At 43.2% G+C, this 27,994-nt stretch overlaps 2 protein-coding genes across 2 annotated transcripts; one reads left to right on the top strand and one right to left on the bottom strand.

The window, feature by feature from the left end:
* Positions 1-2: 2 nt before the first annotated feature.
* Positions 3-16,070, top strand: LOC110303177 (sodium-dependent glucose transporter 1C). The gene is made up of 4 exons (XM_021174164.3): positions 3-487; positions 12,206-12,374; positions 13,850-13,966; positions 14,854-16,070. Exons 2-4 carry the CDS (start codon positions 12,209-12,211, stop codon positions 15,777-15,779), a joined length of 1,209 nt encoding a protein of 402 aa, XP_021029823.2. The 5' UTR covers positions 3-487; positions 12,206-12,208; the 3' UTR covers positions 15,780-16,070.
* Positions 16,071-18,149: 2,079 nt separating this feature from the next.
* On the bottom strand, positions 18,150-24,806 carry LOC110303514 (paired immunoglobulin-like receptor B). The gene is made up of 8 exons (XM_085843325.1): positions 24,537-24,806; positions 24,481-24,504; positions 24,095-24,394; positions 23,576-23,872; positions 23,044-23,346; positions 22,769-22,819; positions 20,146-20,185; positions 18,150-18,165 (listed from the first exon to the last, which is right to left on the bottom strand). The coding sequence occupies exons 4-8, from the start codon at positions 23,814-23,816 to the stop codon at positions 18,150-18,152; spliced, it is 651 nt and encodes a 216-aa protein (XP_085699451.1). The 5' UTR covers positions 23,817-23,872; positions 24,095-24,394; positions 24,481-24,504; positions 24,537-24,806.
* Positions 24,807-27,994: the final 3,188 nt, after the last annotated feature.

The following is a 27,994-nucleotide window of genomic DNA, read 5'->3' as shown; positions in this document are numbered from 1 at the left end:
GAGCGACAAGAGGTCTCCCGGGTAACCACGTTTCGCTTCCAGCAGGAGACCCCACCCTCATTGGGTGGATCCTTCTTTAGTATCACGTGCTCACACTGGCTTGTGCAAGATGGGGCTTGAATGTCTTCCTCTTGCAACACAGGCATGTTCGAAGTCCAACTTTCCTTGACCTAATATCAGAAAGGTTCCTGGGGCAAGGTGGCACTACGCGGAACCTCCCGGATCTAGAAGGACGTTGAGTTCAGAGCTCCAGAGAGTTTGCCGAAAAGCTCGGCAGTGGCAAACCCAGTAGCCTGGAGTCGCCAAGCTGGAGCTGGAAGTGGAGTTCCGGGGGTTCGGGGCCGCGGCTGCCGGGCAGCGCCTCCTCCAGACCGAGACCACAGCGCAGAATGACCAGAAGGCGGTGGCCTTCCGGCGGAGTGTCCGCGCCAGGAGCGTGCTGCGCTGGTTCTCCACCGCGGTCCTGTATGCCGCCTTCCTGGGGCTGGTGAGAGCTGAGGCTGCACCCCTCCCAGGCTGGGGCGCGAGCCTCCTGCAGGGACCTGCCCTTCCCAGCTGGACTCTCACATTCGCTGCCTGCACGTTCTGTGACTTGGCACTTCATGCTCATCAGCTGTCTCATGGGCGCTATTTTAATCACTGAGGGTTGCTGTCCAGTTCGAAATTAATCGTACTGTTTTCTAACTGCAGAAAACTTTCCTAGCATTGCCTGGGTCTGTAGCCACCGCACTCTGAACTATTAGTAACTATACAATAAACTGATTTTTTTTTCTAGCACTTCCATTTCTGGGTGGCCATCCACTTGGTTTTACAAATAGGCCCAAGAGGAAAGCGGCTTTTTCTTGGTCACACGGGTGTTTTGATGGTAGAGCCCGAATGTGTCTTACTCTGCCCACGATTCTATTGAAATCAATCCTGCTGCACTTCAGACATTTTCATAGAGCAAAATGTTACATTGGAAGTGCTTTTTGCCAATCCCTGTGTAAACTGTGAACATTTCTCTGTTACTTGGTAAATGTGATCTGGGGAAGTTAGGAGGTTGGGTTCCCCCAAGAGAAAGCTACCCCCGGCCCTTTTAACAGCTTCTCGGAAAGACTGACTGAAACCTTAGACACAGAGAAGCTGTCCTGTCAACTGATTAATTGCTGGTGCAAACAGGTTCTCAATTCATTGCACTGATAGACACGTTTAGCTATTCCTAACAAGGAAGTCTGAAGATGGCCAGGCTTGCCACCACCATTCGGTATGTCTGCAAACCAGCTGAGCTGCCCCTGCTACCACAGACATGACACGTCTCTGAGAAGTTTCCTTAAGGTGACATTTACCAACAACACCATCAGCGATTTTGACATTATTATTGTTGTTGTTGTTGCTGCTGCTGCTGTAACTGAACCCCGGATCTTATCCACTTAGCACACATGCAGTTGCAGCTGATCTATATCCAGATCCTCAGCTGCCCTTTTTAGTAATTTATTTTAATACAAAGGCTCACTATGTGGCCTTGGCTGACCTGGAACTTGCTGCATAAACCAGCCTTGCCTCAAATTCATAGAGAACCACCCACCTCAGCCTTCTGAGTGCTGGGATTATAAATTCGTGCCGCCACACTCAGCTTCACCGCTCTTTGGATCGTAGTAAAAATCAAGGAGAAATTAGATATAACATTGTATTTTACTAAACCTACACACGAGCTCACAACATGGGCAAGAAGATCCAAAGCTTAATTTTGTTCCACTAATTGAGGAACATAAATGTTCTTGTTTATCTTTCTGAGAGCGTTTTTCACATTTCTGAATAGGGAGATCTGATTTACTACAGAATTTCCCCAAACTTCAATCTTAGCTTAAAGCACCATACAACAGCACCACCTATTGCCCAGAGTGAATTCAGGATTATCAGGACTTCAGTGGATGCTCACTTTTACATTCATGGCATGGCTGGAACTAATTTTGGAAGCTCGCTTATTGCCTACTGCATGGCCAGAACTAACTTTGGATATTGGCTACTTTGGTATGATTGTGGGAAGTATGGGAACCTCAAGGAAAAGTATTCAGAAGACAAAAAAGAGCTATGTCAGACAGCAAGTTCTAAATGAGCAGAGAACCTGGATAGAATAGAGAAATGCTCCATAGACCAACCTTGGGCCTTGGGGACTGAAGAAATATGGCTTCCTAGGGTCACTGGAACTCAGTCACATTTGTTCACTCCTAAGTCTGTATATCTCTTGAACATGGTCCAGTGGGAAACATTTCGTGGTTCCTTAGCACGAAATAAAGGCACATAGGATCACGTAGCAGAGTCTTTCCTGAAGTTAGTGTGACCACTAAATGTGACAATAGATCATGTGTGTTCAAAATCAGCCCCTGCAGACATCGCTGAGACTGGTTTCCTGCATTTGCTGATGACTAAGTTATTAATTGGAGAGTCAGGGCTGTATTCCTAATAAGTGTATGAGGCACGGAGTAGTGCTGTCCAACATATCCAAGAGAACTTTCTCCTCTTCCTCTGGGGTCATAGTGATGAATCATTAGATACACAAAGCAACATTGGCCATAGTAGCAGTGTTTCCTGATTTGAAGGTATTGATTAGTCCATAAACCGAATAGCTGCTGATTTGTCTTTGTGTTGTTGTTGTATGACATTAGCCTTAGAGTAGCCTCCATGGTACTATGTATCTTCTCATAAGGAAGTGGAAGAGATCAGGACAGTTGGTGATGGGGAAAAAGGTTTTTCAGTCTTGATCCACGAGTTAAGCTGTCCCTACCAAGGATGTCTTCTGTTTCTTGGGAGAAATAATCCTGGTCACGTTTGCTATAAGGTTCCCAAAAGATGTATAGTTTCAACAGTCTTGAGAGTTGTCAATCAAGGACTGAGGGCTCTGCTGTTTTGTGATACCAGAGCAAACACTAGCATGGTCTCTTCCAACAGAGGAAGCCACTTAATAGTGTCGTTTCTAAAAGACTAATTGTTCAGGATCCAGGTCGTGAAAGTACAGGCCATCTTCAGTTGGCTGCTACAGATTTCTTTCACTTGGTGAATATGCTTTGGCCTTAACTCCTGAGTCACATCACACTTCATTTGAATGGAGTGAGAGATACTTGGAGCCTATCACCAGGGGTGTGGTCTTGCAGGGGATTTGTCACAAGGCTTAGTAAGCCTGTGCTCTCCCACGTGAGTCGATCCAATTGCCACCAATGGGTCACACCAGTGATGGACAATATGGCCCATCTAGGAACTGTCTTAATGTTACTGTGTTTGTGACAGTGGTGCTGGGAAGCAAGCATTGCTATTGCTGAAGAATTGAGGGGCGGGGAGGATATCCTGAGAAGAAAATACATTTTTTTGTCATGATAGCTGTTTATAGCATTAGCCATTCTGTATAGAAAAGCTCCCATCCACCTAGAAGAGTAGCACTGAATTAGCAAATGAATAAACCTCAAACTGTTCAAATCGTCCAGGAGTTGCTATGGGATAAGGTTTTTATTATCTTACCAAAATGATGAGTGTGACTAACCAGACATCAGCAGTGAGCCTTTTGTGCCATTTCCATAGAGCAGCCATCCATTGATGTTGTTAACGTTTGACTTATTTCAGCTCTTCCATGATGAGTCTTGGAGTGCTGAGCTTTCCCTGTTGGAAGCTATGAGGACCCAGTAACACCAGGCAGCCATCTAAGCTATCCCGAGACCAAGCTTGGCAATACATTTACATCCTTCACACTCATTTGCTTTCTACTTCAGGTGCCTGAAATTGCTTATTAACTAGGCTAACATAAGTATTTGATATGGGTCCATCTTGTGGAATTTGTTGTAACTGCAGAGCTTGATAATTTCACCATTTGTTCATGTGGAATGAAAATCTGCCAACTCGTGTTCCCTTGTACTTAATGATTGTGCTTCATATTTATGAGCCATTTTGTTTCTTCACTAGAATTATAAGTTTTAGCTATTCCATGGAACATCCTTGGAAATACAAGAACTCTGTGCTTAGAATCCTTCCACAGATGTCAACACTAAACAAACACAGAGCAAACAACTGCCCACGGGAAGACTTAAAATGTCCATGACGTAAATCTGATGAAAAGTCACTACAGTAGTGAAGCACTTGACAAGAAAATCTGGATATTTCTGCCACATACAATGTGGCATAAAACATGACATGACTTGTAGCTATGTCATTTGTGTTGGCCAGAACTCCCAGGCTGATCCTCCTGCCTCAGCCTCCTGATTATTTAGGACGACATGTGTGGACCATTGTTGTAGGCTCGTCTATACAGTTAAAGATAAGGATCAGAATTATGACTGCTGGTGGCATAGTAGAAGCATTTCATTTGTACAAGTCTCTGAACTATTAGCACAGCGACATAAATGAAACTCAAGGAGATTTTAACATTACTTATTTGACTGTGCTTCCCATAGTATATATCAAATTCACCCAATTAATTTGCCACTACTCTATTTATAGGAATTTAGATCATGTTTTTGAGAAAGTCCAAAAGACTTTCTAAAGGACCTCAGATTAATTCAAGGTAAAGAAAAACATGATTTAATTTGAAGAAGGTCAGAAAAATATCAAAAGTTTAACACGTTTGATCAAGGTAGAATTGCAGGTCATAGTGAACAATAGTCTTTCATTTAACCAAAGTGATATTAACACTTCAAACTAAATTTTAAAAATCACAAACTGTGGGGTAAACTTGGATCTGTTAGTAAAGAGAACTCAGTTTCCTTAATGGTGCTTTTTTAAAATGTCACAAATACAGCATGAATCACAGGAAATGATCTTGGTCATTTCTGTGAATCTTTGTTTCTTGGGCCAACTACCTCAAATGAAACAATAACAACGGACCCTTCATACTTCCTGTTGCGCACCATCCACTGTACCAGGAAAACAAGAAGACCAAATCCTAGTTCTACAGTGAGTGTTAGCATTAATGCTCAATTTCTAGGAAAACTTCCATTCTCTTCTACTCTCAGCCAGCTAGCCCAACAGAAAGTTCTTTTCAGAGATTCTTCTTGTACACTCGTCCTGCTGGACTCTAATCCTTTCTACTTTGGCCATGTGTTCTTAGTTTAGAGAACTCAGAGAAAAGTGAATTCATTTTTCTTTCGTCATGGGTTACTTTACAATTTTCCTTACTATTTTGGTGATAGTAAGGATCACCATGGCCAAGGAAACTTATAAAATAAAGAGGTTATTTGAGAATCACAGTTTCAGAGAGCTAGAATCTATAACCACCATGGCAGGGAACATGACAGCAAAGACAGGCAAGCATGGCACTGAAGCAGTAGCTGAGATATTATGTGTTGAGAAAACAACCACATACCAGAGTCACAGAGACAGAGACAGAGAGACAGAGACAGAGAGACAGAGAGAGAATAAACACTGGTAATGTCTAGGGCTTCTAAAATTTCTAAGCCCATTCCCAGGAACACACCTCATCAAATAAGGCCACACCTCCTAATCCTTTCCCAACAGTTCCACTAACTGGGGGCCAAGTATTCCAAATATCTATGGAAGCCATTCTCATTCAAACACTACATTCCACTCTCTGGCCCCCATAGACTTGTGGCCATATCACAGTACAAAATGCAACTTCAGAAGTCCCCATGGTCTTTCAGTCTCAACACAGTTTGAAAGTCCAAAGTGTCTCTGAAACTCAAGGCAATATCTTAATTGTAAACTCAAAGAAATTATATCACGTACTCCCAACGTAGAATGGCACTGTGCATTACAATTCCAAAAGAGAATAATAGGGGGGTAGTAAGGAAATACTGGACCAAAGCAAGATCAAAAACCATCAGGGCAAACTCCAGATCCCGTAACTCTTAGTCCAATGTCAAAGACGGCTCTGCTCTTCCAGCTTTGCTGACTACAACAGACGTCTCTCTCTCTCAGGCTGTTTCCACTCCCTGGCTGCAGCTCTCCTTGGAAGATATCCCACAGTGCTGGCATCTTGGGTGGGGTTTCTAGCACAATCCAGGCCTCACTTTACAGCTCCATGCATTGGCCTCTCTGGGCCTCCATGAAAGGAAACCCCTTACCACATGCCTGGATTCAGCAGCTTTAATTAGAGCTTTACTTAATGGTGGAGGAAGATTCCACAGCCCCTATACTCCTGTATCCTTCCAGAATCATGTGACTGAAGCTACCAAGTTCTGCTGCCTGTTTGGTGGGACATGGTCCCTCTTTGAATTGCGTTTGCTTAAGCTTTTCTCTGTTGCAGAATCTCTCATTTTTATAAGTTGGAAGCTTAACTGGGTGGTGTCTTGCCCTGAGAACATGGCTTCCTTTATTCCATTTTATATCAGACCTCTTCTCATCTCTTTCAGCACAAGCCTTGGCACATCCTTGATGAGAAGAATCTTTTATAGAGGCTTTTCTCCTGTCTTGTGCTTGAGATGCTGATAAATGTGAGACATCAAGTATGTGCTTTTCTTGCTGAAAAAAACACAACAGATTAGTTTAACTTATAGTAGCCCTAAGGAAAGAAAAAGTAATAGATAGACATAGATAAATTTCCTGCTGCTATTTTTCCTCCCTAAACTATCTATTTTTTATTTCCTTTGCCCATTTCTTGCTATTTTTTTAAAAAAAATATTTATCTTTATTTTAATTTCTCATGCATTGGTGTTTTTCCTGCATGTGTGTCTGTGTGAGAGCATCTAGTCCCCTGAACTGGAATTGAAGACAGCTGTGAGGTGCCATGTGGGTGTTAGGAATTGAACCTAAGTCCCCTGGAAGAGCAGTCAGTACTCCTAACCACTGAGCCATGTCTTCAGCTTCCATTTCTAGCTCTTCTTAATGGAAGATCTGCATAGAAGTCATTGCTAATAACCAAGTGGCCGAGTCAATACTAAAGCTGTCTTGAAATATCCTCTACCTACAAAATTAGCCCATAACCTTTTAATTTAACCTCAAGTGGTTCTTAGTGCAAGACAAAATTAGCCACATTCTTTGCCAAAATATCATGAGAATGACAAATAGCCCAGTGGCTAATATTTGTTCCCCTCTGAAGCCTCTTGAGCTCAGCCTCCACAGTTCACACTGCTCTCAGCACTAGTGTCTTTTAAGCTTCACCCACAACATCCAACTGTTTTCCCAGTCCAAAGTCCCACAGTCTTCCACATCCCCCAAACATCCAGCATGGTCAGGCCTGTCAGAGCAATAGTCCACCTCCTAGTACCAATCTTACCTTAGTTACTTTTCTATTGCTGTGATAAAACACCATGGCCAATGCAACTTATAAAAGAAAAAAATTAATTTGGAGCTTACTGTTCCAGAGGGCTAGAGTCCATGACCATCATGGTGGGGAGCGTGGCAGGCAGGCAGGCAGGTAGCATGGTGCTGGATCCATCACAGAAAACTTAAATATTGAGACAACAACCACAAGACAGAGTGAGAGAAAGCTAATTGAGAGTGCTGTGGGTGTTGGAAACCTCAAAGCCCCCATGGCACACCTCCTCCAACAAGGCCACACCTCCTAATCCTTCCCAAAGAGTTTAACCAACTGCGGACCAACTAGTCAAACATAGGAGCCTTTGGGGGCCATGCTCATTAAAACCACCATACTTATAAAACGCATGTATCTTTGTATAATTGCATAGAGATTCTTGTTTTTAGTAATCTTATTTTCATGTACTGGATATTTAAAATGTATTGACCTTAGTTTCTATCAATTATAGTAAATGTGTCAATGTCAATTTTGTCCAGTCATGTGTAGACTCCTAGATCTATTGATCATAATTCCTAAAAGAAGCATAGCCTGCCAATGTGGTACAGACATGTTTACTAATAGTCCCAAACTTTAGTCTCTGTGAGAAGAAACTATAGAAGTTACCACTAGTCCTTTGGCATCTCTCTGATTTTGGTAGCTCTCGATTCAATTATTTGTACAGATTTCTCTCATCCCTAACTGTTTATTTCTTTAAAATATTTTTAAAATGTGTGCCAGTGTTTTGCCTGCATGTCTGTCTGTACACCATATGCATTGCTGGTGCCCAAGGACACAGAGTAAGTGTCGGATCCTCCAAGACTTGAGTTCAGACAGCTGTGAGCTGCCACGTGGGTGCTGGGAGTTGAACTCAGGTCTTCTGGGAGAGCAATGGGTAGTTTTAACCACTGTGTGATTTCTCCTCCTCTGAGATGCACATCCTTGATGAGAAGAATCTTTTATAGAGGCTTTTCTCCTGTCTTGTGCTTGAGATGCTGATAAATGTGAGACATCAAGTAGCTCCATATGGTGCTTTTCTTGCTGAAAAAAACACAACAGATTAGTTTAACTTATAGTAGCCCTAAGGAAAGAAAAAGTAATAGATAGACATAGATATGGATATAGTATATATACGTATATAGTATATTATATTTAATGGTGAAAAATCTATAAAAATATAAAATATTTTTTTAAAAATCTATTTAAAAACTTCAGTTTTATTAACCAGACCACCCAAATCATATAAAGCCAAACGGAATGTGGTTAATTTATTTTTAGACATTTGTAATACCATTCTCTTTTTAGATTTATTTCTTTTATTCTTTGTGTATTAGTGCTTAGTCTGCATATATTTATATACATGCATTAGATATCCTGTAACTAGAGTTATAGATGGTTGTGAGCCACTATGTTAGTGTTAGGAACCAAGCCAAATCCTCTGCAACAGCAACAAGGGCTCTTAACTGCTGGGCCATCTTTCTGGGTCCAGGCTCTATCTTCTTAAATAAAATAATTCTTAAATTTAAATTAGGGGCTGGAGAGATGGCTCAGTGGTTAAGAGCACTGACTGCTCTTCCAGAAGACTCAGGTTCAAATTCTAGCACCCACATTGCAGCTCATAACTATCTGTGACTCCAAGATTTGACACTCACACAGACATACACCAGTCACATAAAATAAAAATAGATAAATTTAAAGAAAAGAAAAAAGAATTAAATTAAATTTAGCAATATAGTCAGTATAATAATACATACAAATATAGACAGATATACTTCAACATATAAGCAACAGATATTATTTCATTTAAAAAGTCTAGGCAGAGCCAGGCAAAGGCACATGCCTTTAATCCTAGCACTTAAGAGGCAGAGGCAGGCAGATCTCTTGATTTCAAGGCCAGCCTGGTCTACAGACTGAGCTCTCAGAAAGCCAGAGCTATGTACAATGCCAGGTGGTGGTGGCACACGCCTTTAATCCCAGAACTTGGGAGGCATAGGCAGGTGGATTTCTGAGTTTGAGGCCAGCCTGGTCTACAGAGTGAGTTCCAGGACAGCCTGGGCTGTACAGAGAAACCCTGTCTCGAAAAACCAAAAAAAAAAAAAAAAAAAAAAGAAAAGAAAAAAAAAAAAAAACAGTGTCTCAAAAACAAAACAAAACAAAACAAACAAAGAAAAAATTCTATTGATCTTATGTTGCGTGTAATTTAAAAAATCATTCTTGTTCCTTTGTTCAGGGTTGTGTTCTTGCTGAGCGCTGAGATCACTGTCCCGCCAGCCCACACTTCACCTGCTTACCTCTTCCTTCCAGCTAGCTTTGCCAAACTAGAGCTCAGCTCCCACCAGCCCACTTTTGCTCCGTGGATGGAAAACACTAGCACAGTTTTAATATTTTAAAACTAGCCAGATAGCACAATTGTTAGGCTCTTACTGGCTACCTAGCCAACTGCAGGTGTCGGAAGCCACCATTACCAGGCCCCCAAGATCTTACATCTTGCATCCTCCCATTCCAAAAACTGGTCCGAATTCTTCTTTCCCTCCCTCATCTTCTCCTGGAACCCGGAAGTCCCACCTTTTTCCCTTGACCCAGCAATTGACTTCCTTTATTGACACAATCAAGAATCAATTAGGGACTCGACACTTCCCTCTACAATCTTGAGGCATCTTTGAAAGCTCTACTTTTCTTTTTTTTAAATTTTATTTATTTATTTATTTATTTATTTATTTATTTATTTATTTATTGTTTATGTGAGTACACCGTAGCTATCTTCAGACACACCAGAAGAGGGCATCCAATCTCATTGCAGATGGTTGTGAGCCACCTTGTGGTTGCTGGGAATTGAACTCAGGATCTCTGGAAGAGCAGTCAGTGCCCTTAATCGCTGAGCCATCTCTGCAGCCTGAAAGCTCTGCTTTTCAAATGCTCCTTCTAAGTGCACAATCTAAGCAAACACCCACATTTTGTCTACTATAAATCTATGGTACCCTTAGTAGGGTTAACTCATTTTCCATAAAGTACACAGGTTCTGGGTCCATAACCTTTGTTAATGAAGTTAACAGATGTTAATGATGTTAATGAAGTTAAGGAAGTTAGCAGGCCCCTGGTTGGATACAGTCCACTTAATTATCAGCTTGAAAGACATCCTGGACTTAATCCAGTATGAAATGCTCAAGTGCAATCAAGAATCCAGTACACACATCTATATCACCCTAATCAAAGGGGAAACCTGCTCGTGACCCTGGCTGTCATGTGAGATCTTGGGGATCAGGGAACTCTGGCCAGAACATCTGTGCAAGTGTTTGGTGCTGTCATGATCAATAGAGGTCTAGTCCCAATCATCCACCTGGAGCCAAGAGGTCTAATTTAGTAAGAATCCATTTGAGCAAAGACACTAATTGTGAATTTGGCAGCTCCTCAAGCCAACGGAAGGAGGCAACCCTACCCAACGGTGTGGGAAAGGAAGGCTTATTATAGACAGAAGAAGGATAATCACGTGTTGTGCAGCCCTTGAGATTGGCCATGTGTTATAAGAGATAGGTTTACACAGTTGCAGTGTGCTGACAGGTTAGGTTAGACTGTTACATACCAAGGCAGCTATAGACTAGAGTTATTGTTAAAGTCGTGCTGTACCTGTGCCTGTAATATGTTGCAAGGAAGATTCTGTGCTTCTGATGTCTGAGGCTTTCTTTGAAAAGAAGTGTGGATTTAAGCAAGTTCCGTTGACTTGTCTCCTATGTATTCTACAAGTGTGAGCCCCATATGCACCAGAAAAATGACCACTCTAATGATATAAGAAGTGAGGCCAGGTCTGGAATATAGCTCAGAGGTTCAGATTCCTTGCTGTTCTTCCAGAAGATCCATGTTTCATTCCCAGAAACTATGCCAGGTGACTTGAGATTGTCTAAACTCTCATTCCAGGAAATCAGAAGCCTTCTTTGGGCCTTCTTGGAACCTTCAAACACATGGCACACACACACACACACACACACACACACACATACACACACTAAAAATAAAAATGTCAGGTGAGAACAATTTGCTAATTTAAACTTTTGCCATATAAATTCTCATGTTAGTGATTATAGTCTATCTCACAATACTGACAACAATTTCAAGTACATATTTGAATATATATTTTAAAAGTATTTCAAGCATATGATAAATTTGTATTCTATAAATTTGCTTTATTTATTATTTTATTATTTTGAATTGAGGTCTCATGTTGCCCAGGTACAATTTGAACTTGCTATAAACATGAAAATGACTTTGAACTCCTTGATCCTTCTACTTCTGCACCAGGAATGCTGGGGTTACAGATGTGCACCACCACACTCAGTTTTGCTCAGTGCTGGGAAGTGAGCCCTGGCTTTGTCCATGCTAGGTAGGCACTGCACCACTGTGCCACACCCCCATCCAGAGTTATTATCATTGATATATTGCCATGCTAGACATCCAATGTCGACTTGACCATGGTTGGCAAATACTCTATCACTGAATTATATCTCCGGTTTCACATTAATGTTTATTTAAATGGAAAAAGCTACAAGAGTTAAATCAGAGTGGGGCTGGAGAGGTGGCGTAGCACTTAAGAACGCTGGCTATTATTCTTCCAGAGGACATGGGTTCGATTCCCCAGTTCCCAGAGATCTGATGCTCTCTTCTGGCTTTCAAGCACACTGCACACCATGGTGCACATGCATTTAAATCACTTACAAACATAAAATAAAAGTAAATGAATATTTAATATTTTTAAATAACTAAATAGTTTTGAGGGGAGAAACTTTGAAATGAGGAAAATCAACTAAGGTGTATGGCTCTAGTAATATTAGTAATATTAGTATCATCATTATAACATTTTTGCTTATTGTGAATGGGCCTTAAAATAATTTTCTGCTTTGTAACTCACTCCTCAGAACTTTTTTGTTGTAGATTAAAAAAAAAAAACAAATGAATATCATCTTGTTCACAAGTACATCTTGCATCTTTTTTTAATTTCAGGGAATGACTGTTGCCATACTGGGACCCACATTTCCAGACCTGGCAAGAAATGTGAACCGGAACATCAGCAGCCTTTCCGACATCTTTGTTGGCCGTGCCCTAGGCTACTTTTGTGGCTCTGTGCTTGGTGGAGTGCTTTTCGACTGCATGAATCACTTTCTACTTTTAGGTAAATAAGTATCAAGGTTTGTCTACAACTTGACACTAAGTATGAAAAGCTCAGGCTTAATGCAGACTCCACAGCAGAAATGGGTGGTGTGTGAGTGCCTTCCCTGGCAGCTGCACGCCTGTGCCTAACTTGGTAGCTGGAGGGACTCTGTTTTGAACTCTCTGGAAGCTCAGAAACCCTGTATCAGAAATCCTGAGGCTACACTTCCCACTCTCAACACTGATCAACCACGCAACTCTGCGTATTTGGGGGTAGGGCAGGGCTCCTGGGGCCAGAGAGCTCAGAAGGAGCTCTTGACACCTGCCAGGCTCAGGTGGATTGAACATGAAGAGGCGGGAGATGGAGGGGAGTTGATATAGGCTGTATTTTTGTCCATAGTTTTCTATCTATCAGCCATGAACTCAGATTGCTTTTCCATATTCTGGGGAAAAAATTGACAAAGCCCTCACAATTGAATAAACTGATTTTCTTTATGGAATATTTAGCTTCACATTACTACCTGTGGAAGAAAGGAAAATAGTATCTCATTTTGAGGGTGGGGGTCCCTGCAAATACCATGACCAGCAGAATAATGACCCTTATGAAGCAAGAAGAAATTCCAGTTCAACATGACTTAGTTAGCTGGATTGGTTCAAACTTCAAGAGTCTGACACCATCCACTAGACATTTAAGTACAATTTTAGAAAAAGAAGTTTTCTGGTAACCAATGACCTTAATCCCATTGCTACTAAGGTCTGACTACGTCAAAACTCTCTTGCAGCCATGCAGGGTAGCACACGCCTTTGATCCCAGCACTTGGGAAGGGGGAGGGTCTACAGAGTGAGTTCCAGGGCAGCCAGGGCGACACAAAGAAATCTGTCTCCAAAACCCCAAAACCAAACAAAGCAAGGGACATGACTGCTCCTAGGCATGGTGGAGGAGCAAGTTTATTATAGATAAAAGGGAGAGCATAGTTAGAGACAGAGACACCTGGGAGAGTTCATGGCCAGACTGAGCTGGGCCATGAGGGGGGTGAGGGGGTGAGGGGAAAAGGAAGAGAGGGGAACCACATACAGCAGTGAAGAGGGCAAGGGTACAAAAGGGTCAGGTAGCCAAAATGCAAAATGGCTGGATTGTATAGGGAAACGCCTCTGGATAAAAGGCTAGGGTGGAGGGCAGGGTATGACAGGGTCTATGTAGCCCTGGCTGTCCTAGAACTTATTACACAGACCAAGTTGGCCTCAAATTCAAGAGATCCACCTACTCTCTGCCTCCCCCCCAAATCCTACCATTAAAGACATGCACCACCACACCCAGGAATTACTTTTATCTTATAATCCTTAATGATAATATAAGGTTTACATGACATAACCCATTTGTATAAATTCCATAATTACCCAGTTTTAATGTGACTTTACTTTCACTTTTGCTTTGAGACATTGGCTTGCCCCTGTGGGAATACTGTTTCTATTACTGACTTTCTCACCCCTTCTTAGGAATGTCAATGTTGGCTACCACAATTGGTCTTTATCTTATTCCTTTCTGCAAGACGGCAACATTACTGATTGCCATGATGTCTGTATTTGGTGTCTCCTTTGGTGCTCTGGATACAGGTTAGTGACTCCAACTGTTACCACCAGGGAAAGTGGATAAAATTACACTGTCACCTGCATAGCCTCGTGACATGACATACTGAGATGGTCATAGGTTCACTCATTTAAACCCACCCTTCTAGCAGCTGTGTTTTGTGCCAACTAGGGCACCAGTTCTGAACAACTAATGGTTAAGTGAGCTAGAATATATGTCCCTGTTTGAGAGTATTGATTTGTAGTATCCAAATGGGAAAGGACCCGTTCCCTGTGGGTAATTACAGTGTGGTTTAAAGGGCTTTTAACCCTTTAAAAGATGGAATTTGATCATATTAAGATAAAAAGAATCAATGGCTCATTAGAATGAACTGAGGTTGGAACCACAGTCGGGCTGTGAAAGAACTGAGACGGCCATGAGATGGCCATCTAATTAAGGACCCAGCCATTTCTGAGTTCAGAAAAATATACACTGTTCCCAAGTTATCTCCATTTACGTCGTTGAACAATAAGCATGATGTCTGTTTGCCCCAACTCTGGCTTTCTATCCCTCCCCTCCTTTCTCTGGCAGAATGAAGTTGAAGGTGGAAATATCTTATGCTTTAGCTTCATTTAGTTGAAAATGATAGGATGGAATTGTGTACTTGTCTGATTTTTAGAAAGAGCCACAGACTTGATGCTGCTTCCCTCTGGAGCTCCGCAGACAGGGTGAGCTCAGCTTCTAACAGACATTCTTGTTTCCTGTTAGAGGTCCTAAGTGGGTGTTTTGCTCGTATATAAATAATCTTTAGTGGCTGCCAACTCCAAATACATAAAGTACGCTCCATTCCTTTTGTAATTTTTCTGTGTGTGTATTTTTATTAAAAATAAAAAATTGTGTCTAGCAATTTATTTTCTCCATGTTTCATTGGCAGGTGCAAATGTCCTCATCTTGACTCTTTGGGGGGACAAAGGAGCCCCACATATGCAGGCCTTGCACTTCAGTTTCGCCTTGGGTGCCTTTCTGGCTCCCCTGTTGGCTAAGTTGGCCTGGGGTACAGAACCTGCTCAGAACCACACCGAGTCCGACCTTGACCCTCTGATGCTGAACCGATCCTCCAAAGGCGCCTCAGACTCCGTGTTCGCGGTACCCGATGACATGAATCTGCTGTGGACATATGCTTCTATTGGCACCTATGTTTTAGTAGTTTCTGTCTTTCTGTTTGGTCTGTTTTGTAAGAAACGCTCAAAGCAGAAAAAATCTGCAGCATCTGCTGAGGGAGCTCGAAGGGCTAAATATCACAGGGCCCTGCTATGCCTCCTCTTCCTCTTCTTCTTCTTCTATGTGGGAGCTGAGATAACATACGGCTCCTACGTATTCTCCTTCGCTACCATCCATGTTGGCATGGAAGAGAGCGAGGCAGCTGGCTTGAACTCCATCTTCTGGGGAGCCTTTGCAGCCTGCAGGGGCCTGGCCATCTTCTTTGCGACATTCTTACAGCCTGGAACCATGATCGTGCTGAGCAACATTGGCAGCCTGGTCTCATGTTTCTTTCTGGTGCTTTTTGACAAGAGCCCTCTTTGTCTCTGGATCGCGACTTCTGTGTATGGAGCCTCAATGGCAACCACATTTCCCAGTGGAGTTTCTTGGATTGAGCAGTACACCACCTTAACTGGAAAATCTACAGCATTCTTTGTAATTGGTGGTACCGTGGGAGAAATGGCCTTTCCTACAGTGATTGGGATTCTTCAAGAACACTACCCAGCTCTGCCAGTAGTTCTGTACACATGTCTGGGCTCAGCCATATTCACAGCTGTTTTATTTCCTGTGATGTATAAATTGGCCACCTTACATCTGTAATGTGATCGAAAGGAGAACATCTCAGGGTCAGAACACTCTGCCCTTTAAGTTTGGCCCATTAAGAAAAGAATGAATGGGAAGGCACAGAAGAGCACCATGGGATGGATTTTGAAGTAGATGAACAATGCAGAGAAACAGTCTATATCAGATGTTAGAACCCAACGCTGGCGTCCTCACCAACCCTCTCAGGCACATTGTTTGGATTAACAGTACAGTTCATCCGTCTGTAAAATGCTGTGTTCATCTGTTTACTTGTGATTGTGACCAATACATGACAAGAAGCCAAGGAAAGTCTTGTTTAGTCTCACAGTTTGAGGGTGCAGTATATCGAGGGGGTGTGAACATAGCTACAAGAGGCTCCTTGTGTCAGGAGTGGGGGCTGGGATTCTCATTCCTTCACATCTTGATAGAACAGGATGTGTCGAGAAGAACAAAAGTGTGGCCAGGTGCAAAATCCTTACACCTTGTGCCTACTAATGCACTTCCTCCCAAGGAGCCCCACTTCTTTCCTGGGAGCCCCACTTCCTCCAGGGAGCCTCACTTCCTCCAGAGGAACCCTACTTCCTAAAGGTTCCATAATCCTCTAAAACATTGCCCCCAGCCAGGAACCAAATGTTGAAACAGGTAAGCCCATTGGGGGCAGGGGTGGGTCCTTTCATATTCAAGCTATAGCAAGTACCTTGTCAGAAGCAAGGACAAAGGTGCTAAGAGAAGACAGAGTTTTTACTGATTCTCTGTTCCTTGTGGAGGGTCAAACTGCCTGGGTTAGCCAAACACTCTGCCAGTCTTCAGATCATCAGCCCTTGGTTTCCCTGAATCCACACTTCTCACTAGGCCAACCAGAGAAGACAGATCATCAGTGAAGTTTCAGTGGTCTCTGCGGATTTAGGTTCTGAGGTCCATGTGTAGGAAATGCTAAGATGTTTTGAAATGTTCTGTAATTCCAGCATGTTACTTAAGTATTTCATGGTTTGGCAATCTTAATTTCTTGTTACGAGGCTCCTGATTTGGCAAGGGTCGTTAGGCAGTATTTTATTGTCTCTTAGCTTTCAGAGTGTGCAAAGAATTCACTCATGTTTGAAAAGTTGGGTAGTGTTCAAGCAGACCAGCTGCTGAGGAAGACAATATATTTGCTGAGCCAGTGTCAGGCCATCCATACTCACCAGGGGAGTTGGGAAGAATGGGTTCTCATGAAAGATTGGACATGGACAGATGTTTTCATTTTGCTTGACTTTACTGGTCAGTGGATTAAAGAATGTTAATGTCTTATCTTTCTGTATCTACAAAGAGATTATGCAGTGGGTTTTAAGAGAGCTGGCTGCAAGGCTTAACTCTGCCTTTTAGGTGTATCCATGCTGAGGCTCTTGCTGTGGCCTCGTTTGCCTCAGCCCCTGAGTTGTGATTCTAGGAATGACACCGAGAAGCAAGCTCCCAAGATGAGTTTGTCCAGTGAGTCTGCTGGAATAGACAAGTGAAGATTGAGACAGAAAGCTAGAAAGGCTCAGAGAGGTGCTACTGAATACGGATACATGCCAGTTTCATGTGCTACTGTTTATATACCCTCTGGCTTTCTGAACAGTGTGTTGATCTAAAGGTATGTGTTCCTTCACACTTCAAGCATACCTCAACCAGAGTGTTTTGTAGTCAATGATCATTTAATATCAGGTAACATGATTTACATTCAGTGTCTTATTATTAGTTTAAAAAATGGTAACTACAGTTACAGCTCAGTAGACATTATACTACTTTAAAAGACAATTTTAAGGAAGAGATGCTATTTATTTCTTTGTTTACTTTGAGGGGGGAGTCTTACAGTGCCATTTTAGCCTTGTCTCAAACTCTGGGACACAAGCAGTCTGCCTTTCACAGCCATCTGAGAGCCTTAGGAATATACCACACATCAGACTGAATATTTTTTTTTTTTTTTTTTTTTGGTTTTTCGAGACAGGGTTTCTCTGTGTAGCCCTGGCTGTCCTGGCACTCACTTTGTAGACCAGGCTGGCCTCGAACTCAGAAATCCGCCTGCCTCTGCCTCCCGAGTGCTGGGATTAAAGGCGTGCGCCACCATGCCCGGCTCGTTGAATATTTTTTAATATATGAATTTCTGTTTATTTTCAGAGAGAGAGGATGTGTAGACAGATAGTTTGTTTCAATACCTTGACAATAGAATGAATTTGGCTATAGTTGTGTTCAGAAGAGATTGGTGGCACTTTATTCTACTACATTAGTGGAAGAGTGAATTTTTATACTGTCATATCTAGATATCTATAGATACCTTGTACCCCTGCCTTAAATATGAGAACTGTAGATGGGTCTTTTTGAGCCCCCAGCAACCTCAGTAAGACATAATAGGTCTTGGCCTTGCTGTTTCTAGATCTGATGTTTCCTGTAACAATTTGAGCAACAATCATGTTACAAACACTGTGAATACCTGACAACTTCCTTTTATAGTTAGGCAGTCTTTCTAGAGATTGGAACAGTTGTGTCACCCATCACACAAGGCTCTGCCTCCCAGAGCGTCAAGCACCTGGGAAACCAGAGTAACACTCTGATTGTGGACTGCTGGTCTCAAGCAGGGGAGGAGAAAGACTACTGCATTTAAGTAGGACAAGAATTTATGTGTGCTATCTTTTATAAATGAGTAGAATTCAGGAATGGTTTTATTTACTTCTTCCCAAGTTTTATTGTGAATGGCATTTGATTCCAACCTGATTGCAGTGAGTTTATTTTTTCTTATCTCTGTAAGTTGCTTCTGAATAAATCTTTGGTTTAAATGAAATGTCACACCTTTCTTCAGTATAGGCCACTTATAATATGCCTAGCACCAGGTGGTTCATGGATTGCTCTGGAGAGAATGGTGCATATTCTTCCACTGAGGCCAGACTAGTCAGTCCTCTGCTTCATATGCGCCAGGGGCCTTGGACCAGCCAGTTTGTGCCCTTTGGTTGATGGCTTAGTCTCTGGGAGTGCCCAGGGGTCCAGGTCGGTTGGCACTGTTGTTCTTCTTATGGGTTGCCATTCCCTTCAGCACATACAATCCTTCCCGTAACCCTTCCATTGGGGTCACTGACCTCAATGCAACACATGGCTATAATTATCTGCCTCTTTCTCAGTCAGTTGCTGGTAGAGTCTCTCAGAGGACAGTCATGCTAGGCTCCTGCCTGCAAGCACAAGGCATTAGTAATAGTGTGAGGGTTTGATGCCTATAAAACTGCTCTGAACTTAGTGGAGCATGTGTCCTTGTGGTATGGTATAGCATCTTTGGGTATATGCCCAGCAGTGGTATAGCAGATTCTTCAGGTAGAACTATTTCCAGGAACTGCCAGATTGATTTCTAGAGTGTTGTACCAGATTGCCACCTCTTGATTTGGTTTTGTTTTATGTTGGGTGTATGTAACTTGTATTTTTTAGTTTAATGAGAAGCATGTCTGTTAGTCATGTAGGCAATGTCCCAAGTTTCTGACCTTCAGGCTAAACTCCTCCCCAGTTACCTAGTAACAGAAAAGATAGCAGCATAGTTTTAGAGAGGCTGTTTGGCCCCACCACACTCTCTTACTTCTCACTCCTCTTACTCCCCTTACTCTCCCCTCCCCTCCCCTCCCCTCCCCTCCCCTTCCCTCCCCTCCTCTCCTCTCCCCTCCCCTCCTCTCCTCTCCTCTCATTCTCTTCCTTTCTTTCCCTCTTACTCTCTAGACTTTCTTCTCTCTCTCTCTCTCTCTCTCTCTCTCTCTCTCTCTCTCTCTCTCTCTCCTTTTCCCCCTTCTCTCCTTCTTGGCCATGGCTGGTCTCTCTCTCTCTCTTTCCCCCTGCCTTTCTATAATAAAGCTCTAAAACCATAGACTGTCTCTGTTCATCAAGGCCCACTGCACAGACTCTCACCTGTGTGGGAACCTCTCTCCCTCAGCCTTCTCTCCCATAACCCCGGAGCTACAGGGTGTCATCCTAGGGCTCCTGGTCAGGGGCTGCCACTTGTCCACCCCCTGTAGAGTGGGGTCAGTGGCTTAGATGCCCACCCGGGGCTGAGTGGAAAGCGTCTGGCAGCCCTCTCACGTCTGCCTGCCCAGAGCATAGGAAGAACTCTGGCTGGACGTGGGCTATCCTCCCTTCCCCCTCCTTCCCCTGCCCCCTTTTAGTTCCCACATAGGTCAATGGTTATCAACCTTTAATATACTGCCTCATGTTGTAGTAACCCTGAACCATAATTTATTTTATTGGATATTTTTTATTTACATTTCAAATGTTTTCTCTTTCCAGGTCTCCCCTTTGGAAACCCTCATTCCATTCCCCCTCCCCCTCCCTCTATGAGGGTGCTCCCTCACTCCTCCACTCCCATCTTCCCTCCCTGGACCATGACAGCCATCCCCACCTGATGAGATTCTCCGTTGTGTGATCCCAGCTCTCTGGGGCTGTGATATTAGACACAGAAGTTACAGATGTAACTAAGCATCCATCCAGGGTTTCTGTTTTCTCTGGAGAGGACTTGTTTGCACTCTTTCTTTTTTCTTTTTTCTTTTTTTTCAAGATTTATTTTATTATTATACATTAGTACACTGTAGCTGACTTCAGAAGAGGGCGTCAGCTCTCATTATGGGTGGTTGTGAGCCACCATGTGGTTGCTGGAGTTTGAACTCAGGACCTTTGGTAGAACAGTCAGTGCTCTTACCCGCTGAGCCATCTCACCAGCCCCGTTTGTACCCTTCCAAATACTATGACCATGAATTATCTTTATTCAACTGTCTTGTGTTTGAGCATGTTCTAGGATGGACAGATAGTCTCAGGTGGTCCTCAGGATAAAAGAAGAGGTCTAGGATGTGTGTGTACTTAAGAGACCTTAGTGTTCCTTCTAAGTTCCACTTTATCATTTATTGTAGATGCCCATCATTCTCACCATACAAGTTCATGGAATTCTGGGATGAATCTTTTCTGTGGCATAGCTGGGTCCCCTCTCTTATTCTTACTAAATTCTTTAGGACCATTGTGTTAATAGAAACCCAATGGCATACCAGTGAAACCAGGACATTCAGAGTAGGACAACTTGACAATTCATCCCAGGCAGTGGGCCCCAGGTCACTGTGGGCCCCAGGTCACTGTGGGTCCCAGGGCACTGTTCTGAAGAGCCACAGGATGGTTCTCAGTAAGGCTTCCCTGGTGAACTCATCAGAGTTTGTGCAGTCTCAGATTCTCAGTGTAGTGTTTAGCAAGTGTTGGTTCCCTTGTCACATTCAAACTGTTCCATTTCTCACTTGATCTGACTATTCTTGTGATGTGTGTGTGTGTGTGTATGTGTGTGTGTGTGTGTGTGTGTAAAACAGAAAAGAGAGTAGATGGTAAGCCACTGGGCTTTTACCTAAGAGTTCCTCATATATCACGGCTAACTCACATTAAGCATAGATCCTAAGACTGACACATCTAACTCTTACTTTTCTTGACTTTACAAATAATAGTAATTGCAACAACAGGTTGTGTTCCACTGTGATAAGAGAGTGGTGAAGGTCTCCCATCACTTTAGAATACTCAAGGGTCAGTGGTAGTGGTTCCCTGGAGGTCCAACCCCCAATCCTTCTCTTTTTTCAGACAGGTGTACCGAGGCCTCGCAGAAGACATTCTTAGCTGTCACCTCTCCAAAAAAGGCTGAATTGTACAGTCACATTTCCTCTATCTCACTCTGAAGGGAAAGATTGCAAACTTTCAATTTCAACTGTTGGGCTTTATTTTCCTTAACATGATCATAGTTTTGGTGTAGTTCTTATGGAGAACTCCACGTGATAGGGTTAAGCTATGGGTTTGAATCTGTTTTGAGCAGAAGGAAGGTATAGCAGAGTTTGTAATTATTACACCAAGGCTACACCCTCTCTTGGAGGCACCATGGGCCCTGGCTGCACTGAGAATGAGGATCTGAATGGGGTCCTGTGGATACTATTTGAGGCTGGGATAAAGTGTTGACACTGGGACTCAGTTCCTGCTTAGGATTCTATATCTTTCTGTGGCCTCCCCAAGATGCTCTTTCAAACTACATGAAATGGCTGGATTCCATTAACAGGGAGTGTAGTGAGCATCCCTAGTGTGATTCAGCTTGTCCCCCTCCATCACGGGGTAACTTACCCATCTGACTGGCACTCTGCAACATTTCAGACTCTGTTGTGGCTAATAATTGTCGTAAGTGGAGAAGTTCAGTTGTAAGTTCAGAATGTAAGCTGAAGAGTCACCCCTTCAGCTCAGAAAGATCTGGATCATCTCACCTGGGACAACAAACTCCAGAGGGTCACTACTGTATAACAACAGGTATAGAGATGGGTGGAGATATCTATAGCACCTGAAGATGGGCCTAAGTGGGAGGTCACAGAACTCATAGAGAATCTTAGAATTATGCCCCGTGAGGTAGACTGAAGGAACCTGGATCCCCCTGCCACAGCATTCGACACACACTTGCCACGCATCAGCAGATGGCATCACCAGTGGGCCAGACCCACTGCAGAATCCGGAATTCTGGAGACTTCCTCTGTCAGGAGAGGTCTCAGTCACCCCCAGCACAGAAAACATCTTAGACATGTGAACCAGCCATGGGGTTCTCCCATTTATACTCAGAGAACCAGCAGCCCAGAAATGGAAGGGCTTGTCCAAGTAGGATCTGCAATATCAGCTGTATCAAGCCCAGAAATAGCTGTTACCTATCTGGGTCTACATTCCAATAGAATCTTTATTGCCCTCTTGGGCCTGACTCTATGCAGGTGAAATGTTTGGTTTTTTTTTAGGGGCATTATGGGGAGATGACTGAGTTCTTTGCTCACAACCTTGCCTACCTGATGCATCACCCAGTGTGAGGCTAAATAGTTAAGCCCCAGCCTCTGGTTTCTCTTTTGGTATATTTGTTTATCTCTCATACTCACAAGCTGAAATGACTGAGAAATGAGAAGTATGATTAACAAGGGCTATTTGTTAGGCTACCTGTGTTTGCAGCACATTCCCTACAAAGAGGTTCCTGATCCTTATAGTCTGAGGGATGGGCCTTTGTGGTGGCCAGCTGGAGACTTCAATGGATTCTAGGAAATAGAACAAGAAGAGGATCTTCTTCCTGCTGGCTGTCCTGTAAGTCCTGTAAGGACTGAGAGAAAATTGCATGAAGGATCATTGCTGGCATCCAGTTCTGGGTTGTGGAATGCTCCTTCTGACTAACCAGTTGTATTGTCCACTTATTCCCAGTAAAATCAAGAGGTCTTCTAAGCTTTGATTTGCAAGTCACTCTGAGATGTCAAGATTATGTCACCCAAGACTGTGAGCTCCACAGGGGCACTGGCATATGACAACAGGTAGAGAGATGAGTCTTGAGAACCACAGCACCTGTAGGTGCCTGAGAGGGTGGAGGTCACAGCACTCATGGAGAATTCTACCTGGAACTGCTGATCATGGGATTTTGATGTTAGTCGAAGGGGTTGCTGGACTAATCCCTCCTTGGACAGAATGAAAGCGTCCACAGTGTATACTGACCAACACAGCAGGTTCACATTCTCTCCTGAGTATACTGTGGAGTTAGGCTTCACTGAAGAGGAGGGGAGTGTCATGAACATTTCTTAAAGAGAAGAGGGATGATGAGAGGCTGGCTTCCTTGTTTTGAGCTCAAACCACACATGATTCCACCTTGAGAACATGGGATTCAGTCTCTTTTATCTGACTGAGCTCATCCGCTGATCTGTCTCTGCCTCTGTTCCTCCCCAAGATCCCAGTCCTCAGCTCCAGGGATCCCCCATGACAGCATGAGCAGAGGTTAGGCACCTGATTGAATTTGTTGAGTTCTTCACCTGTGATGAGGATGTCCAGGGGGTCACTGGAGGCTGACCACTCACAGGAGAGGTTGTGCACACCATAGTGTCTGCATTGGCCTCCAGTGGAGCGGCTCATATAGCCCAGTGTGAAGTTGATCATGGAAAGGCCACTGTAGTTCTGCTGGCTAGGGTGCTGCATGATGTCAGCTCCTCCCACCTTGTACAGAGCAAATCTATCATAGTTGATGTCAGAGCAACACTGCAGGGTGAGACTCATTCCAGGATCCAGAATATGGTCCTAGTGAGTCAGAAGAGAGAGCTTCTTGGACAGTCCTATAGGGAAGGTGACAGCTATGGACTGAGGTGTGGTTCTTACCAAAAATCTTTGTCCTCCCATCCTGCCCAGCCCATGTCACAGCTTCTTCCAAGCAGGACTGTGATTGAGGACATAGACTCTCCATGTAGTCCTCTTTCTTCGAATCGGCAGAGGGACAGGCCTTGAGCAAAGGGCTTAGGGTCTCAGAAAATGATTGAAGAATGGCAGTGGGGACTTACCTGAGATGAGTATTTGTTGGAGCTCACTGGATACTGACCACAATTGTGGGATATGCTTGTAGTGACCATAATATCTGAATGTCCTTCTGTGGCTTGCGATCATGGGTCCAGTAACAAACAGGGCTTGGTACTGTCCACTAGAAGGTATGTACTGTGTGTCCAGTGAGCTGGTGAACTTCTGATCTTCCTTGGTGAGAATGAATTTATCATAGTGTCTTTGTGAGGCACACTGGAATGTTATGTTCCTTCCCACTGTCACCACAGAGCTGGGTGGTACTGACAGTCTGAGTTCAGAGTAATCATAGGTTCCTAGGAAAGGAGGAGGCAGTTTGATACATGTTCTCACACTGTCACAATGTTCTCTAGGACCACTCTGTGAGAGGGGAATACTCCTGAGAGCACAGCCTGGGCTTGAGAATCTGACTGTCCCCTCATCTGTCACCTTTGGCTTTGGGCTTTGACTAACCAGCTGAGCTGTAACACTAACAGTGATATTGTTCTGAATGATCTCCTGTTACAGAAGGGATGAAGAACTTGCCACTGTCCCCAGGCTGTTGTAGGGTCTGTGTACTCCAGGTTTTTTTTTTTTTTTTTTGGCTTCTCTCATTGTGCAGAAAATATATTTCTGCATCCAGGTTCCCCTGACACCAGAGGTCACAACTCTTCTGTAGGGGATCCCAGAGCCTGGTTCAGCCTTGATGGTTGGTTTTTGGAGGGTCTCTACATAGGAGAATGAGAGAAACACATGGGTGTGTTTGAAAGTAGCACAGAGAATGACCCACAGTGGATGTTGCTTTTTTCTTTTTGATTTATTCTTCTGTTATCCAACACACTGAAAGACAGCCTCCCATCCTTCTCTCCTTCCTAATATTACACAATCCTCCCCATAGCCCCTCTCCCTCAGATTCACTGTTCCTCTGTTTCCTTTCAGAGAAAAGAAGACTTTTCCGTGATATCAACTGAACATGGCATAACAAAATGCAAGAACACTAGGCACATACCCTCATACTAATTCTGGACAAGGCAAGCCACTAGAAGCCAAAAGGTCCCATGTGTAGATACAAGCATCCGAGACATTCCCATTCCCGCTGTTGTCTGAACAAGAGTCTGAAGCAAGCCAGGTGGTTGCTGCACCCTAATTTAATTTGAGCACTCAGGAGTCAGAGGCAGATGGAATTCTGAGTTGCAGGCCAGCCTGGTCTATAGAGTGAGTTCTGGGAGCAGAAAACCATGACTACACAGTGAAACCTCCACACACACCAAAAACTAACCAACTAACCAACCAACCAAACAAACAAACAAACAACAACAAAAAAAAACAGACAAAAAAAAAACAAAAACAAAAAACAAGCAAGCAAACAAAATCCAAAACTATTCAAAACAGCCACAGCATATATGCAGCAGGCCTAGGGTATACCCATGCAGGCTCTGTGAGCCCTTATGATACCTGCTTAGTTGATTCTGTGGGCCGTGTTCTCCTGGTATCCTTCCGCTCTCTCTGACCTTCCAGACTCCCTGAGCTCTAGTGGATTATGCTGAAGCTGATGCAGAGTGACAGAAGAATTATCTTCTTTTTTTTTTTTTAACTTTTTTCTTTTAAACTTTTTTTTTAATTTTTAATATTTTTTATTACATATTTTCCTCAATTACATTTCCAATGCTATCCCAAAAGTCCCCCATAGCGCCCCCCACTTCCCTACCCACCCATTCCCATTCTTTTGGCCCTGGCATTCCCCTATATTGGGGCATATAAAGTTTGCAAGTCCAATGGGCCTCTCTTTCCATTGATGGCCCACTAGGCCATCTTTCGATACATATGCAGCTAGAGACAAGAGCTCCGGGGTACTGGTTAGTTCATCATGTTGTTCCAACTATAGGGTTGCAGATCCCTTTAGCTCCTTGGGTACTTTCTCTAGCTTCTCCATTGGGAGCCCTGTGATACATCCAATAGCTGACTGTGAGCATCCACTCCTGTGTTTGCTAGGCCCCTGCATAGTCTCACAAGAGACAGCTATATTTGGGTCCTTTCAGCAAAATCTTGCTAGTGTATGCAATGGTGTCAGCGTTTAGAAGCTGATTATGGGATGGATCCCTGGATACGGCAGTCTCTAGATGGTCCATCCTTTCATCACAGCTCCAAACTTTGTCTCTAACTCCTTCCATGGGAGTTTTGTTCCCAATTCTAAGAAGGGGCACAGTGTCCACATTTTGGTCTTCATTCTTCTTGAGTTTCATGCGTTTAGCAAATTGTATCTTATATCTTGGGTATCCTAAGTTTTGGGCTAATATTCACTTATCAGTGAATACATATTGTGTGAGTTCCTTTGTGATTGTGTTACCTCATTCAAGATGATGCCCTCCAGGTTCATCCATTTGGCTAGGAATTTCATAAATTCATTCTTTTTAATAGCTGAGTAGTACTCCATTGTGTAAATGTACCATAATTTCTGTATCCATTCCTCTGTTGAGGGACATCTGGGTTCTTTCCAGCTTCTGGCTATTATAAATAGGGCTGCTATGAACATAGTGGAGCATGTGTCCTTCTTACCGGTTGGGACATCTTCTGGATATATGCCCAGGAGAGGTATTGCTGGATCCTCCGGTAGTACTATGTCCAATTTTCTGAGGAACCGCCAGACTGATTTCCAGAGTGGTTGTACAAGCTTGCAATCCCACCAACAATGGAGGAGTGTTCCTCTTTCTCCACATCCTCGCCAGCATCTGCTGTCACCTGAATTTTTGATCTTAGCCATTCTGACTGGTGTGAGGTGAAATCTCAGGGTTGTTTTGATTTGCATTTCCCTGATGATTAAGGATGTTGAACATTTTTTCAGGTGCTTCTCTGCCATTCGGTATTCTTCAGGTGAGAATTCTTTGTTCAGTTCTGAGCCCCATTTTTTAATGGGGTTATTTGACTTTCTGGAGTCCACCTTCTTGAGTTCTTTATATATATTGGATATTAGTCCCCTATCTGATTTAGGATAGGTGAAGATCCTTTCCCAATCTGTTGGTGTTTTTTTTGTCTTATTGATGGTGTCTTTTGCCTTGCAGAAGCTTTGCAGTTTCATGAGGTCCCACTTGTCAATTCTCGATCTTACAGCACAAGCCATTGCTGTTCTATTCAAGAATTTTTCCCCTGTGCCCATATCTTCAAGGCTTTTCCCCACTTTCTCCTCTATAAGTTTCAGTGTCTCTGGTTTTATGTGAAGTTCCTTGATCCACTTAGACTTGACCTTAGTACAAGGAGATAGGAATGGATCGATTCGCATTCTTCTACATGATAACCACCAGTTGTGCCAGCACCATTTGTTGAAAATGCTGTCTTTCTTCCACTGGATGGTTTTAGCTCCCTTGTCGAAGATCAAGTGACCGTAGGTGTGTGGGTTCATTTCTGGATCTTCAATTCTATTCCATTGGTGTACTTGTCTGTCACTATACCAGTACCATGCAGTTTTTATCACAATTGCTCTGTAGTAAAGCTTTAGGTCCGGCATGGTGATTCCACCAGAGGTTCTTTTATCCTTGAGGAGAGTTTTTGCTATCCTAGGTTTTTTGTTATTCCAGATGAATTTGCAGATTGCACTTTCTAATTCGTTGAAGAATTGAGTTGGAATTTTGATGGGGATTGCATTGAATCTGTAGATTGCTTTTGGCAAGATAGCCATTTTTACAATGTTGATCCTGCCAATCCATGAGCATGGGAGATCTTTCCATCTTCTGAGATCTTCTATAATTTCTTTCTTCAGAGACTTGAAGTTTTTATTATACAGATCTTTCACTTCCTTAGTTAGAGTCACGCCAAGATATTTTATATTATTTGTGACTATTGAGAAGGGTGTTGTTTCCCTAATTTCTTTCTCAGCCTGTTTATTCTTTGTGTAGAGAAAGGCCATTGATTTG

The sequence above is a fragment of the Mus caroli genome, unplaced genomic scaffold, assembly GCF_978045245.1.
Source record: "Mus caroli unplaced genomic scaffold, Mus_caroli_1 scaffold_9, whole genome shotgun sequence".
In the NCBI taxonomy this organism is placed as follows: Eukaryota; Metazoa; Chordata; class Mammalia; order Rodentia; family Muridae; genus Mus; species Mus caroli.
The sequence above is the reverse complement of the archived record's forward strand: the minus strand, read 5'-3'. Positions and strand labels throughout refer to the sequence as shown.

Coding starts and splice junctions, on each gene's coding strand:
- LOC110303514 (XM_085843325.1), bottom strand. CDS start 23,816: ATGAGTCTCACCCTGCAGTGTTGCTCTGACATCAACTATGATAGATTT. Junction 22,820..23,043: donor TGTGGAGCTCACAGTCTTGG/GTGACATAATCT, acceptor TCTATTTCCTAG/AATCCATTGAAGTCTCCAGC. Junction 20,186..22,768: donor AAGGCCCATCCCTCAGACTA/TAAGGATCAGGA, acceptor CTAATATCACAG/CCCCAGAGAGCTGGGATCAC.
- LOC110303177 (XM_021174164.3), top strand. CDS start 12,209: ATGACTGTTGCCATACTGGGACCCACATTTCCAGACCTGGCAAGAAAT. Junction 12,375..13,849: donor GAATCACTTTCTACTTTTAG/GTAAATAAGTAT, acceptor ACCCCTTCTTAG/GAATGTCAATGTTGGCTACC. Junction 13,967..14,853: donor CTTTGGTGCTCTGGATACAG/GTTAGTGACTCC, acceptor TTTCATTGGCAG/GTGCAAATGTCCTCATCTTG.